This window comes from Panthera leo, chromosome A1 (assembly GCF_018350215.1).
Source record: "Panthera leo isolate Ple1 chromosome A1, P.leo_Ple1_pat1.1, whole genome shotgun sequence".
Lineage (NCBI taxonomy): Eukaryota > Metazoa > Chordata > Mammalia > Carnivora > Felidae > Panthera > Panthera leo.
This window is the reverse complement of record NC_056679.1, coordinates 197,048,664-197,064,125: the sequence shown is the minus strand read 5'-3', so window position 1 is coordinate 197,064,125 and position 15,462 is coordinate 197,048,664. Positions and strand designations below refer to the sequence as shown.

The following is a 15,462-nucleotide window of genomic DNA, read 5'->3' as shown; positions in this document are numbered from 1 at the left end:
AATTGATCCTATGGACCCTTAAATTCCAAATTGTATCATCATCGTGGAGTCTTTCTCCTTGATCCATTCCGGTTTGTCAGTATCATTCTGAAAACATAGCGCCCAGAACAGACCACGGCTCTCAAGGTCCGCCAGCTACAGCAAGGGCAACGTTTCTGTGAATATGACTGATGTCGAATTGACCTCCTGAGGAGCCACTTCACACCATTGACATAGACTGAATTTGAGGCCAAACGAAACCTCGGATCTTTTCGTTTTAGTAACTGCTTCCAACCTCAGTCTCATGTGTCTGAGATTGACTTCCCCTGCCGTCGAGAAAAACTCTGGATCTCTTCCTCAGGATCTAACTACACACCGCACTGAGCAAATAAACTCAGCGAATAAACATACTCACATGCCCTAATTTTTTGTACGGAAGCATACATGGAGTATATTTTAATTGACGTGGTTTAAATTCTATAGTGTGAATTGGCAAGTCCCTTTAGTGCAAGCTGACCTGCAAAAGTGTCTTGGTGAGTGACCATTGTTACATCCCCTAGAAACCGAGGCAGGACAGAGGGTGCAGACAATAAAATTGTTCTCGGGAGGTTTGAGCTAGCACGGTGCAGTTGTATTCTTAAGCAAGTATATTAGTTACCTTTTGCTTACACCAAAATTTGCCAGTGTAAAATAATTTTTTATTTAGCTCGTGATTCGCTCGGTTGGCGGGGCCGTTCTTCCAGTCTGCGCTGGCCCTCCGTATCGCCGCTTGCCTCATGATATCGGTGGGTCAGCTGGCAGTGGTTGCCAGGCTGTTGAGCTGGGTGCCTGCATATGGCTTCTTGTCCTCCAGCAGCCTGGCCTGGACTCCTCTGCATGGTGGTCTCAGAGTTCCAAGGACAGGAGAGCAAGCTTCAATAAGCGAGACCCGTCTGAGTCTCGGCATGCTTCCTGCTTGCTAATGTCCCATTGGCCAAAACAAGTCAAATGGCCAACCCAGCTTCAAGATTGTAGGGAGATAAGCTTTGCCTTTTGTGGGAGGATTTGCAGATGTCAAGAGCATGAAGGCAGAGAAAGGAAGAATTTGGCCATTTTGACAATCCACCACAGGGCGGTTATGGAATCTCCTTTCATGGAGATTTTAAAGAAAAAAATAAATTTACTTTTCTGACTGTTTTCAATGTCAGCTGGCTTAGAAGTGAAACAAATGAGAGGATTTTTGCTTCCAGCAGTAACCAGTTATAGAGACTAGTTACCTTAAATAGCCGCATTTGAAAAAGTTAAAATCTCTATGAATTTTTCTTACAACTCTTTTACCGTGCCCTACTGTGCTGACATGAAAGGAAAGAACCTGCAGAGGTGAAAAACAAAAATAAAAGCAGAAGTCCTGATGTGACTTCCAAAGCCATATTTAATCCCCTAAACCTTGGAGACCTTGAGCTCTTGCCTTGATGGCTATGTGGATCATGGACAGGTAGAGGTTAGAGCCTGGTCTGAGTAGAAATCTAATAGGAGACCTCTGAGTAAAGCTGAGATTTTCCCCTATGAAAATCTTACTCTCATTGTATGGGTGGATGAGAAATAAAGTGGAGAAGGAGACAGCAACAAAACTTGTCTGTACCAACTTTGGCACTGGGTAGAGAATAAAGCTTTTATCAAAATGTCTGTCCATAATCCACCTTTAACATGGATTCATGTTCTATATTCATGCTATATATTTGGCATAAATTTTTAAAAAGTGTAACATCATTTAAATTCTTTTTTAATTTTTTTAATGTTTTTGAGAGAGAGAGAGAGAGAGAGAAGCATGGGAAGGGCAGAGAGAAAGAGAGAGAGAGAGAGAGAGAGAGAGAGGAAGACACAGAATCTGAAACTGGCTCCAGGCTCCGAGCTGTCAGCACAGAGCCTGATGCGGGGCTTGAACTCGGGAACAGCAAGATCATGACCTGAGCTGAAGTCAAAGGCTTAACCGACTGAGCCACCCAGGCGCCCCCAGAATTTAAAAGAAAGTGATCCTACATTTGGTAAATGGCAGAAGCAAATGATAGTCCTCTTTGGAGGAACTCAGCTTTACTCCAGACCTCAAAAAACTCCCTCAGATAACATTATTAGCAAAATGAGTAACTCATTCCAATCATAATGGCATAACTACCAGCAAAAGCAATGTAAAGAAGAATCAGGACCTTAAAGACTTCATAAATTAGTATTTTCTGACATTATGTAATGACTAGATTCAATACATTTAAGTAGGGGAGAAGGGCCATAAAAAATGAGCAGGACACAACACATTGTAACCAGTGCCTCAACAGATTTAAAAAAAGACACAAAACTTCAAAATAAAAATATGTAATATTTGAAATTAGAAAGTCAGTGTATGGATTATATGGCAGATTAGGTGTTGCTGGAGAGAATTTAATAAGCTGTAAGATTTAGCCAAGAAAAAGGTATATCCATATAGCCCAGAAATATAAGAAGGTAGTAAAAATAAAAGAGAAGTTCATACACGGAGAAAATAGTGAAGAGGTTTGACGTACATCCAATCAGAGCTCTAGAGATATGTAACAGAACACATGAGTGGGAAGACAGTATTTGGAGACATGACAGCTCTGAAGTTTCCAGAACTGTTCAAAGATACAAATCCTTGGATCCAGAAACTTAAGAAATCCTGCTAGAAAAATAGAAAATACTTACATCATCAGAATGAACTGCAGATTACCAAAGGCAGAAGACGATCTTAAAAACATCCAAGAGAAGAAATAGATCATCTGCACATGAATGGTAAGTAGACTGACAGCCCGCATGTTAGTAGCAACAAGAAAACCAGAGAACAGTGAAATGATACCTGTCTGTACTGAAAGAAATAACTATAAATGTAGAATTAGGTATTCAGCCAAAGTATCTTTCAAGAACAAAGGCAAACCCATAACCAACGTCATACTTAATGGTGAAAGACCGCTTGCCTGCCTGTAAAATCAAAAGTAGGAAGAGGATGTTTGCTCTCACTACTCCCATTCAGCATTGTACTGTAGGTTCATGTTGGGTCAGTTATACAAGAAAGTGAAATAAAAGACATCCAGGTTGAAAAAGAAAAGGTAAGATTATTTCTCTATGCACGTGGCATGATCTTAACATAGGCACTAAAAAACTATTAGAAATAAATAAGTTCAGCAAGGTTGCAGGGTAAAAGATCAGTATACCAAAATCAATTCTTTGTCTATACACTTGCAATGGACAATCTGAAAATGAAATTGAGAAAGCAATGCCAGTGACAATCGTATCAAAAATAAAATATGTAGGAATAACTTTAACAAAAGTACAAAATTTATACTCTGACAGTTACAAAATATTTAAAAGGATCTAAATAAATGAAATCTCGTGTTCATGGATCTGAGGTCTTAATATTGTTAAGATGGCAGTGTTCTTCAGATTGATCTATAGATTTGATGCTATCTTAGCTTACTTAGTATTTATTCCCAACAAAATACCATAGATTGAGTGGCTTAACCAACACAAGTTTGTTGTCTCACTGTTCCAGAGGCTGAAAGTCCAATATCAAGGTGCCAACATGTTGGGTTGTGGTCAGAGCTCCCTTCTTGGACTGCAGACAGCCATCTTCTTACCGTGTCCTCACATGTCGGAAAAAGAGAAGGAAAGCTTGCTGGTGTCTCTTCTAATAACAACACTAATCTCATAATGAGGGTCCCACCCTCATGATCTCACCTAAACCTAATTATCTCCTCAATACCCCCTACCCACTGGGAGTTAGGGCTTCAAAAGATAAATTTGGGGGAGGACACTATTCAATTCATAACAAATGCAGTCCCCATAGAAATCCCAGCTGGCTTCTTTAAAGAAATTGACAAGCTGATTGTAAAATTAATATGGAACCGTAGGGGATGTAGAATAGCCAAAGCAAGCCTAAAAAAGAAGAACCAAGCTGGACGACTCAAACTTCCCACTTGTAAAACTTACTACAAAGCAACAAAAAACAAGACAATGTGGTATTAGCACATGGATAGACATAGATCAATAGAACTGAGAGAGCAGAAATAAGCCATTAGATTTAAGGTCAACTGATTTTCAACAAGGCTATCAGGACAATTCTATAGGGAAAGAACAGTCTGCAACAAATGATGGTAGGAAAACTAGATACACATATGCAAAAAAAAAAAAAAAATGAAGATAGACCCCCCCTCCTCACACCATACACAAAAATTAGCCCAAAATAAGTCAAAAACCTACAGGTAAGAGCTAAGACTATAAAACCCTTAGGAGAAAATATAAGAGTAAGTCTTTGCAACCCTGAGTTAGGCAAAGACTTCTTGGCTGTGATGATGAGTTCGATGTCATCAAAACGGATGAGTTAGAGGTCATCAAAATTAAACACTTTTGTGCTTCAAAATATACCATCAACCATGTAAAAAGTCAGCCCACTAAATGGGAGAGGAAATTTGTGAATCTTACATCTAGGTAAAGGACTTGTATCTAAACTATATAAGGGATTCTTACAACTTACTAAGAAAAAGACAAATAATCTAAGTTCAAGATGGGCGAAGGATCTGAATACAGGTTTCTCCAAAGAAGTTCTATAAACGTCCAATAAACTCATGGGAAAATGCTCAATGTCATTAGTCATCTGAGAAATGCACATCAAAGCACAAGGAGACACACATCACACCCACTAGGATGGCCATATTCAAAAAGACAGATAATACAAGCGTTGGCAAGAATGCGGAGAAATCAGAACCCTCATCCATTGCTGGTGGGAATGCAAAATGTGTAGCTGCTGTGGAAAAGTCTTGCGGTTTCTCTAGGGGTTTAATGTAGAGTTACCATATGCCTTAACAAGGTCAAATTCAGAAGATATATGCTAAAGAGAAATATATGCCCACACAAAGACTTGTGCATGAAAGTTCATAGCAGTGTTATTCTCAAAGTCAAAAATTGGAAACAATTCAAATATCCAGCAACCAATGAATGGGTAAATAAAATGTAGTGCACTATCATTCAGCAATACAAAGGAATGAAATACTGATACATACTCCTACGTGGATGAACCTTGAAAACACAGATGGCCCAGAAACATGTAATAAGATTCTTGGGGCACCTGGGTGACTCAGTCAGTCAAGCGTCTGACCCTTGATTTCAGCTCAGGTCATAACCTCACGGTTCATGAGTTCGAGCCCTGCATCGGACTCTGCGCTGACAGGGAGGAGCCTGCTCCGGATTTTCTCTCTCCCCTCCCTCTCTGCCCCTCCCCCTGTCACTCATTCTCTCTCTCTCAAAATAAATACATAAAATTTTTTAAAAAAAGCATAAGATTCCCAGTTTGGTTAATAATCAGGGAGAGGAAATTTAAAGTCACAATAAGATGTCATTTTGTAGCTACCATGTTGACTACCCATTATCAGCTTTCAGTGACGATATCCATCAGTGGAAACTGCTGGTGGGAATGTAAATGGGAAAAACTCTTTGGAAAACGGTAAGGCATCACCTTGCAAACACAGGAATTTTCAACGCAACATTTCAAAACAAAACAAAACTGCAAGGAGCTCAAATGTCCTTCAAAGTAGATCAGTTATGATGTGGACAGTGGCATACAGCACAGCAGTGAGAATGAAAACTGCAGTTATATGCATGGATGTGGATGAATCTCAAAAACATAATCCTCCGAGTATGACGCAAGCACAGAAGAATAAATGCCGTATGGTTCCATCGATATAAAGTTCCAAAAAGGCAGAACTAAACAACGCGTTATTTGTGGGTACATCAGAGGTGGTAAAGTGGAAAGAAAAGCAAGGGGAGGACAAACGCACAAATTAGGGACCACATGGGAAGGGGATGCTTCTAGGAGGTGCAAACGGTCTTCCAACGCACTGGTAGTGTTCTATTTCATAACGTGGTAGCGGCTACCTGGGAGTGTATTTTATTCTTCTTCTTTACACCGTACGTTGGGGCGCCTGGGCGGCTCAGTCGGTTGAGCGTCCGACTTCGGCTCAGGTCATGATCTCGCGGTCTGTGAGTTCGAGCCCCGCGTCGGGCTCTGTGCTGACAGCTCGGAGCCTGGAGCCTGCTTCGGATTCTGTGTCTCCTTCTGTCTCTGCCCCTCCCCCACTCCTGCTCTGTCTGTCTCTCTCTCTGTCAAAAATAAATAAACACTAGCAAAATAATAATAATTAAAAAAATAAACTGTACGTGGATATTGACTGTCTTCTGTATATATAATATATTTCACAATTTAAATATTTAAATGTTAAATAGATCGCCCTCGGTGGCCCTGCTAATAACACTTTGGTTTTGAAATTCCGTAAAACTCAGTCTCATTTGAAAAGTTGAAAATCAGTGGAATCATATGACAGAATCCTGGGCTCTCGGATCTGGGGTGTGTTCTCAGTTACCACATAGCCCCTTCATTTCACAAATGAAGCAACGGAGCCCAGAGAGGTGGGGTAACTTTTTCAAAGCCACACAGCCCGAGTGGTAGAACAGAAATACGGACGAAGGTCCAGTGACCCACAGAGCAGTACAAACGTGCTGTGACTGTATGCCAGGCCTCTTTCTAGGCATTATATTTATAGTGGACGTTCGTTCCGGATTTTCTCAAAGCAGTGCCAAGTTTTCATATCCTGTCCCACTGTCAAACCAAATGATCTGCTTTTTTTTTTTTTTTTTTTTTAATAGTAGACTTGTTGATTTTTTTGATTCACAGAATAACGACTGCCCCAGGTGTGTTCATTCCACATCGGTTCCATACTGCAGACCCTCTGCAAGGCCTTTCCTGTTATTTGAATGTTGGGCTCTGTTCAACCTCAGATGCATCTGTCGGTGCTGTCCAACTTGTCTTCTGTCCTCGCGTTCCCCACTGGATTTCCAGGAACCCCCCTGAGATCCTTATCAACCTTTACGTCCTTTCTACCAAAAACTTCCTCCTTCAGCTCCTTGGGGGAAATAGAGGAACTGATTGTTCCAAGTTTTCTGATGGCCTCCTGGTTTTGTCCACTGGGAGAGGTGGCTGTGAGGGTGGAGCTGGCTGGGGAAACAAAGGAGAGAAAAGAAGGAAAAAACAGGAACTGATTCCCATGCGGTCCTAGGCCATGAACTAACTAATTCCACAGCCATGAAGTCAATTGATCCGCCACCTGCACACCCCAGAACGGCCTGTACTCTGGCCTCGCCTGCTCTCGAGGCATTGTTTTGATGTGATGAATTTTCACCAAGCCCCGGTGGCAGGTGAACCCTCCCCCCACCAACCCCCACCACTCCCTCCAGCCTCTCTGCAGGCATGGTCTCCAGAGGCTCTACCTCGCACTGAATTTAAAATGTTTTGGCACCTGGTAAGCCCTTAAAGAAGTTCTCCTTCTAGACTCACAGCCTGTCAGTGTCAGAAGAAAAGCTCGGGTCCCTTTTTAATCCGGCTTCTTCATTTTGCATCCATGTGAACAGAGACCAAGTTCATGGTCACCCACAGAGTTAGTGGCGGTGACAAAACCAGAGCCCAGATGGTCCAGCTCCCAGACCACTACATCTCCCACCGTGCTGCACTGTCGCCCTAATGCTGGGACATCTGGGGCTGTCCTCCTCCTCACTCATCCTGGCCCTGGAAGCCTGCGAGGTGAACGAACACTTGCGAAATAGTTCTGCCACGCGCCCGGAAGTCCCTCCTATCTTTAACCTGGCTGCTCTTGCAATGCAACTTTCCCTGTTAACGAGGAGGTCGTGTTTGCTGGGGTAGTATCACCCAGTCCAGGCCAGGTCCTCACGATTACAGGCTCAGAATTCTGTCTCCTTGGTTTCCACACCGCTGACCGTGCTTGAGAAAGCTCATTCGTGGTAACCAAGTCCACAGGAAACCAACGTATAAAATCAGAGTGCCTGTTTATTAATGGAAACAAGAGCTGCGATTCCCCGTCGTACTAGTTCTCATTCCCCTGACCAGCTGCGTCTCTCCCAAAGGCCAACTGCATAGAAAGCCAAACTCTCAGATGATCACTCTGAACACTCAGAGCAAGGGGGGTGGTCGTAGGGTGCGAATGGACTCCCTAATGGCCTTCCTTTGATTGCTGGCCAGCCCCTTCCTGGCTGGCCACCCTTGCTTTATAGCTGGATCAATACACTCGGCAGTTCTGGTGGCCCCGAGAGCCATTCGATCTCCTGGAAGAGGCTTTGCCTCTTTCTGCTCTTCTCATTAGGTGTTGATTTCATAACTCAACCCTCAGAGGGAAATCTCGTTTCCCACATTTCTAAGTCCCTCGGGGGAAGGGAGTCCCACATGGGTTGAGTCGTTCGAGCACCTATAATTATATCCACCTGCTCTATCTATTATCGGTCCTACACATCTTCATATTGTCTGCAAGGAAATCCCACAAGACCTTATGAAATCATATTGCCTGTCTATTCAAAAGCTATCAGTGCAATTGGCCACTTTTGCAAATAGGTGATGGGACATCACTATAACCTTCTCTCGTCTTTTGTATATGGTAGAGAGTTTCAAAATAATTTTTTTTAATGTTTTTAAAAAACTATCCGTGGCTTCTTAATATCCCACAAAGCCTAAACTTCTTAAGCTAGACTCAGGCCCTCCTCCAACCGTCAATATTTTCCTTTATTACTATTCTCCGTTCCCTAAAAACACTACCCCAACCCCCGCCCCACCACCACACGAATATCACTTGCAACTCCTACTTATGTGCTGTGGCTCATCCTGCCTTCAGAGTTCAGCCCAGCTGCCGCCTCCTCCAAGAAGCCTACCGTGATCCCTCCCCAATGACATTGCTCCCTTTTCCTCCGCACTAACAGCACTTGCTGCCTGCACCAGCCCATGGCCTATCGCCCGTGACGTGTGTTCCATAAGGTCGTCTTTTGGCATACATTAGTAGCTCATTAGTACAGTTCGGGGATCGTGTTTTATCATTCCTGCCCAGAGAACAGACCAACTCGTTATGTGTGTGGTGAGAGCAGGTTATAAACTTCAAATCATCCGTCCCATTGCCACTCTAAGTTGTCTTCACCTAGCACAGACTCCAGCCCGTAGAAAGTGCCCAGAGGAACTTTAACTGAATGATTCTTCTCAAATTCATGATACCACCGGTATGGCATTGTGTGAGCCACGGCAGCCCTAAACTTTCATCCATGTATTGAGAGGGCTGCCCATCAGTGGTCTCAGTCAGGGCGCATCAGAAGCAGCCGGGGAGTATGCTAAAACTCAAACTCCTGGACCTTAGCCCCAGCGAGCCCGATTCAGGCCCAGGCGTCTGCACCTAAAGGAGCCGGCCGGGCTCCCGATTCTGACGCAAGTGCTCTTCGGGATATACTTTCAGAAACGCTAGCCCCGTGAGGTCCAATCTGCCACCATTTTCTGGCCACATGACCACGTCAGACACCAGCCTTGTCCCCAGTGAGAACCTCACGCTTGCAGACCTTCCTGGACTCAGCCTGCCCTTGTCTTTCTGTTTGTTGCCCCCAGTGTGTGGCTGCGGCCTGGCCCAGTCGGGCTTCTTCTTCAAGAACCAAGAGTACATCTGCACTCAGGACTACCAGCAACTCTACGGCACCCGCTGCGACAGCTGCCGGGACTTCATCACCGGGGAGGTCATCTCTGCCCTGGGCCGCACCTACCACCCCAAGTGCTTCGTGTGCAGCTTGTGCAGGTGAGCAGGTGGCCGGCAGAGGGCGGGACCCTCTGCCCGAGCGCCCTGGCAGTTCTGGGGCTCCCAGGGCTGTATGCCGGACACTCAGATTTTTAAGATCTCACGGGTGAAACGATCTGACAGGCCAGTGGTTTGCAAACCCTTTTTTTTTTTTTAGTTTTTTTTTAATGCTTATTTATTTTTGAGACAGAGAGAGACAGAGCATGAACAGGGGAGGGGCAGAGAGAGAGGGAGACACTGAATCTGAAGCAGGCTCCAGGCTCCGAGCTGTCAGCCCAGAGCCCGATGCGGGGCTCGAACTCACGGACCGTGAGATCGTGACCTGAGCCTAGGTCGGACGCTCAACCGACTGAGCCACCCAGGTGCCCCTAGTTTGCAAACCTTTTAGCAGCTGAATCCAATCTGTCAAATATGATCTAATACAAAACACTAGTTTGTCCGGCGGTCAAGTCAAGAGTAAGGATCCAGGCCTCCACACTCAGCCTCCCACTTCCCATCAGAAGTCCTCAAAGGAGCCGCTGAGCACCCTGGCCTCTCACAACCCATTTTGGAAACCAGGCACCTGGGCCAGCTCCCACACCTTCAGCCACATGTGGTTCAGAGATACCCGTTTGTAGCCTTCCTCTGTGACCCTGGAAAGTGATCCGACCTCTGTGGGCCTCAGCTTCTTCATCAGTAAAATGGGCATCAAAACCACCCCAACCTCAGTGGGTTTTCCTGAAGATATAAATGAGTTGGTGCTTGCAGAGACCACAGCTCAGGACATAATTGGGTCTACTTTTGCTATCCTTGTCATCATCGTATAATAAGCACCTAGCCTCTCAGGCTACCTGGTAGATGATGGAAACCTCCCCCCCACCCCCTTGCCCTGAATCCCCAGTCACTTGTTAACTTCGCAGATGTACATTAAGGGTCCATTGTATGCCAAGCACCACATTAAGGAGATGAGAAACCTAAAGGAAACCTCAGCCCTGCCCACAAATACATTAAAATTTAATGGACTGCTCTGATTAAGTCACAAGTAGAAACAGGGTTTGGGAGAAATATATGCATTTTTTAATCAGGAAGGGAATTTATAGATTAATTATTCTCCCCATGAAATAACTACCTGTTGGTTACCAGCTAGAGTTCCCAGCTGAGACTAATGACACAGCGTATAAGCAAATAAAATCACCCAGCGGAATTCATTCATTCAGTCGTCCGTCTCTTAAAACCTGGGCCCTGGGGCCCAGACTCCCAGCCCCATTGGAGGTTAGCACAGTAGGGTCCATACGGTATAAAGTGAAGTTTCTGTCGGGCCCCATACGGATATAGTGCATCGTCCTTTGCCACAAGTCAGCGCCTGGGCCAAGATGAGAACACAGCTCCCCCACGTCACCCCGGCGCTCCTTCCCTTGTCCCACGTTGCTCACGCAAGGGCGGTGGAGCGACTGGAAGCCTGTGTCCGGGGCTGTGCCCAGAGCCTGTGTCCCAGACTCTGTGCTCAAGCGCAGCTGAACAATGGGCTTAATGCTGCCAGGGACTCTGTACATAGTTTATATTTGGTTAGGGAGGCAGGACGTGTACAAGTTGGAGACCTTTGAACCCTGGAACCCAAACGGCACAAACGCGGAGGAGAGGAAGAGGGCATCTGGGCGCTTCTCAACCTCCCGGGTAGTGAAAGGAAGAGATCTGGGTGAATCGAGGAGTTGGATGGCTTCTTCTTGACATAGGGGGATAGGTGAGGTTGGCGTGGAAAAAGTCCTTCCAGGAAGAAGGGACAACTCGAGGAGGAATTGTTAGCCAGTTCGTTTACAGATGAGAAGTGTAAGCTCAACTAAGTGTCATGATTTGCCTAGTGTTAAAGTCATGTAAATGGCCCCAGTGGGCCTCCAGTTCCGGTCCTGGCCCCAACTGAGCGCTTCAGTCAGCCTGGTGCTGCGAACAGCCCTTGAATTTACCTGGTATAACGTAAGGCAGGCTGTGTGCGGTACCGAGCTGTGAGCCCGTGCGCTGTCAGCTCACCAATAGACGTGGAATCCCTCCAGAGGAGAGGTGTTGAATTTCTCTTTCACGTCCCTTGCAGGAAGCCTTTCCCCATTGGAGACAAGGTGACCTTCAGCGGGAAGGAATGCGTGTGTCAGACATGCTCCCAGTCCATGACCAGCAGTCGGCCCATCAAGATCCGCGGACCGAGCCGTGAGTCCTCCCCCAGGGCACCTCCCTGTCCGCCGGTCATGAATCCTAGGGCTCCCTGTCCCGGCTCCGTCACCGGCTCCTGCGGTCCCGGAGGGAAGTGGGGGAGGTTTCCACCCTGGAGGACTCCTGAAGCATGACCCAGTTGGCACCCTGCCCGGACTCACAAGCTTCCTTAAGCAGAAATGCAGGGAAAACAGGCTGCTGATGCTAAATCATGACAGCCTGTATCATGTTTGGCCCCTTGGGTGGGGCTCTTCTGGGATGAGCCGGGCTCCTGATCTCCTCCCTCCTCTGGACCCACATTCCCCCGGGGTACCTTAACAGGGCTGATGAAGCTACCAGTGGTTCTCAATTTTCACAAACTCTACTAAAAAGTATACACAGACACGACTTTAAGGGGAGAAATACGGGAGCGAACCACCAGGGCTGTGCTAGTGTCTCTTAGGGAGTGTCCAGGGGACCACTGCGTCAGCTTCACTGCTGTGACTAGTAAACATGCAGATTTTTAGGCCTGCTTCGGGCTTCTAAGAAGGGAACCCAGAAATCCGCAGGCTTAATAAGCTTCCTGGGCAAGGCGCTTGCTGCTGCTCCTAAGACTGAGAACCACCGTTCGAGATGAGGAGCATCAGCCACACCAGAGCAAATGTTGTGTCTCGTCCCCAAACCATAGATCTGGGGGGAAACTGAGGTTCAAGAGGGTACCTTGGAACACTCATTCAAATGTGTGGAGCATCCATCCCACCCAAGTATGTCTAGCGGTAAGATGTCTGAATCACGGTTCCCACACGCCCTTGTCAGGCTGCTGATGGCAGGTGCCCACACACACACGGGCCTGGCCCCAGGGTCTACGGTAAGCCACGCTAGGCTCCGGTGTTCTTACGTTACATGACACTCCCCCTGGCCTCCCCAGCAGAATCAATGAAAACCCATTAGCCTCCTGTGCGGCATCTCCGTGTGGGTGCGGGCACCGACAGAGTCAGCATGGCAGGGCTGCGTCCCCCTGCGGGGGTGAGCACGAAACCACCGAGTCGGCAGGCCTCAGCCCCTAGGGGTTCCATGAGAGATTGCCCGGTGCCGTGTGCTGGGGAGAAAGACGATGGGAAGGCTCCCTCCCTCGCCCTTCCTTCCCCTAGACCTAATCGGATCTGCTCACAGAACATGCAGACAGCACTTCCTTCAGCGTCCCCGGTGACGTTCATGAACAGTTCGCTGGTCTGAGCAGGTTTCCATCTCAAGGTGGCTGAGCACACATGCTGCTGTCTTTTATAATTCCTTGAAAGCATCGTGAAGAATGACAGCAAGGCTGGGAGTGCTGGGGTGCAGGACCACGGCCCTGTGACGGATGCTGCAGAGGCGCCCAGAGACCAGCAGACCACGTGTCAGGCCATAGAGAGAGGCAGGCTGGAGCCAGCAGCCTGCCAACCCTCTGTGTGAAGCACAACAGATACGCAGCCTTGCTCGGGCTCTGTTTCCCCAGCTTTATGGAAAGCAGATATATTAGTATCCAGGAGGCAGACTAACATACATCATAGTGTGTAAAATGCTCTCTAAATATAAAGTGAGGGATGCTGCCGACTTGGAGATTTAATCTGGAAAGCACGCCGAAGAGAGAATATGATCCCTGGGTGTGTTGTTTCTCGTGGCTTGTGCTGCAGTATGCATTTCTACGTGCATCAGGGACCTCGAAGAGGTGGGAGACTTCCTTGGCTGCGTGTGGGAATCCTGTATGTGAGCGTGTCCTTGAGGAGAGGCTGCTAAATGTCTCCACCATAATTCTCCAAGTCCAAAGGCAGAGAGGGGCGAAGAAGAGTGAATAATGGGAAGCAGGTGAGCACACGAGCATCTCCAGGGGGAGCACGCAGGATCCTGGCTGGTCTGGTTGCTCACGAAGTAAAGACATCAGTGTGTGGATCTACAGGGCATATGTTCCACAGAAGTGTTTTCTCCCCAAAGGTGGTCACTCTCCATGCCGCACGTAACCAGAGGGGATGTTGGAAGATCTGCTGAGTTCCCGAAGGATAGAGGAAACCAAAACCAGATTCAAGAGAGGGCTAAGATGAAGAGCCTGTCATAGAAAAGGAAAAAGAATGAGGAAATACATGGTGTATTTTCGATCTGCAGGAGTGTGACATTTATCCCTGGAAGGTGAATAAAGACATTCTGCAAAAGCAAGAGTAATGTCTACTCAAAAGAGATCAAGAATACTCAGGAACTATCAAGACAAAAGAAGTATATTACTTTTTACAAGAGGAAGTTTTTCCTCATCATCTTCACTGAGAGGAATTGGCAGTAGTTGCAACATCACTATCACCATCACAGCTGTCACCACCATCGCTGTCAACACCATCACCACCACCTTCACCACCACCACCTTCACCACCACCACCTTCACCACCACCATCACCACCAATACCAACACCACCATCACCACCACTGCCATCACCATCATCACTACCAACACCACAAATACCACCACCACCACCATCACCACCACCACCATCACTACCAACACCACCATCACCACTACTGCCATCACCACCACAACCGTCACCACCACGGCCATCACCAGCACCACCACCACCAACACCAACACCAGTACCACCACCAACACCACCATCACCAGCACCACCACCACCAACACCAGATCACCACCAACACCACCACCACCATCACCACCACTGCCATCACTACCACCACCACCACCACCACCACCACCATTACCACCAACACCACCACCAACACCAACACTATCACCACCACCACCAACAACAACACCAACACCATCACCACCACCACCAACACCAACACCATCATCACCACCACCACCATCACTACCAACACCACCAATACCACCAACACCACTACCACCAACACCATCACCACCACCACCATCACCACCAACACCAACACCATTTCCACCACCACCACCAACACCAACACCACCATCACCACCAACACCACCACCAACACCATTTCCACCACCAACACCAACACCACCATCACCACCAACACCACCACCAACACCAACACCATCACCACCAACACCAACACCATCCCCACCACCACCACCACCAACAACAACAACAACACCAGTACCACCACCAACACCACCAGCACCAGCACCACCACCACCAACACCAGATCACCACCAACACCAACACCACCATCACCACCACCACCATCACCACCATCACCACCACTGCCATCACAACCAACACCACCATCACCACCACCACCACCACCATCACCACCAACAACGACACCATTGCCACCAACAACACCAACACCACCACCACCATCACCACCACCACCATCACTACCAACACCACCAATACCCACCAACACCACTACCACCACCACCACCATCACCACCACCAACAATACCACCACCAACACCATCGCCGCCACCACCAACACCAACACCAACAGCACCATCACCACCAACACCAATACCACCAATACCACCACCTCTACCACCACCACCACCATCACCACCACTACCAACACCACCACCACCAATACCACCACCACTATCACCACCGCCGCCATCACCACCACCACTATCACTGCCAATACCACCACCACCACCAGCAATACCACCATCACCATCGTCACCACTGCTAAACCATGGATAACATTGATTGGCTGTTATTATTGT

General features: G+C 47.2%; 1 protein-coding gene across 5 annotated transcripts in view; it reads left to right on the top strand.

Moving 5' to 3' along the window:
• ABLIM3 (actin binding LIM protein family member 3) overlaps nucleotides 1-15,462 on the top strand; it is a 110,472-nt gene that overhangs the window by 39,325 nt on the left and 55,685 nt on the right. For all 5 annotated transcript variants that reach the window (XM_042949678.1, XM_042949658.1, XM_042949667.1 and 2 more), the window contains 2 exons: nucleotides 9,443-9,626; nucleotides 11,692-11,804. In XM_042949678.1, coding sequence (XP_042805612.1) covers nucleotides 9,443-9,626; nucleotides 11,692-11,804 — 297 coding nt within the window. The remainder of the gene's footprint in view (nucleotides 1-9,442; nucleotides 9,627-11,691; nucleotides 11,805-15,462) is intronic.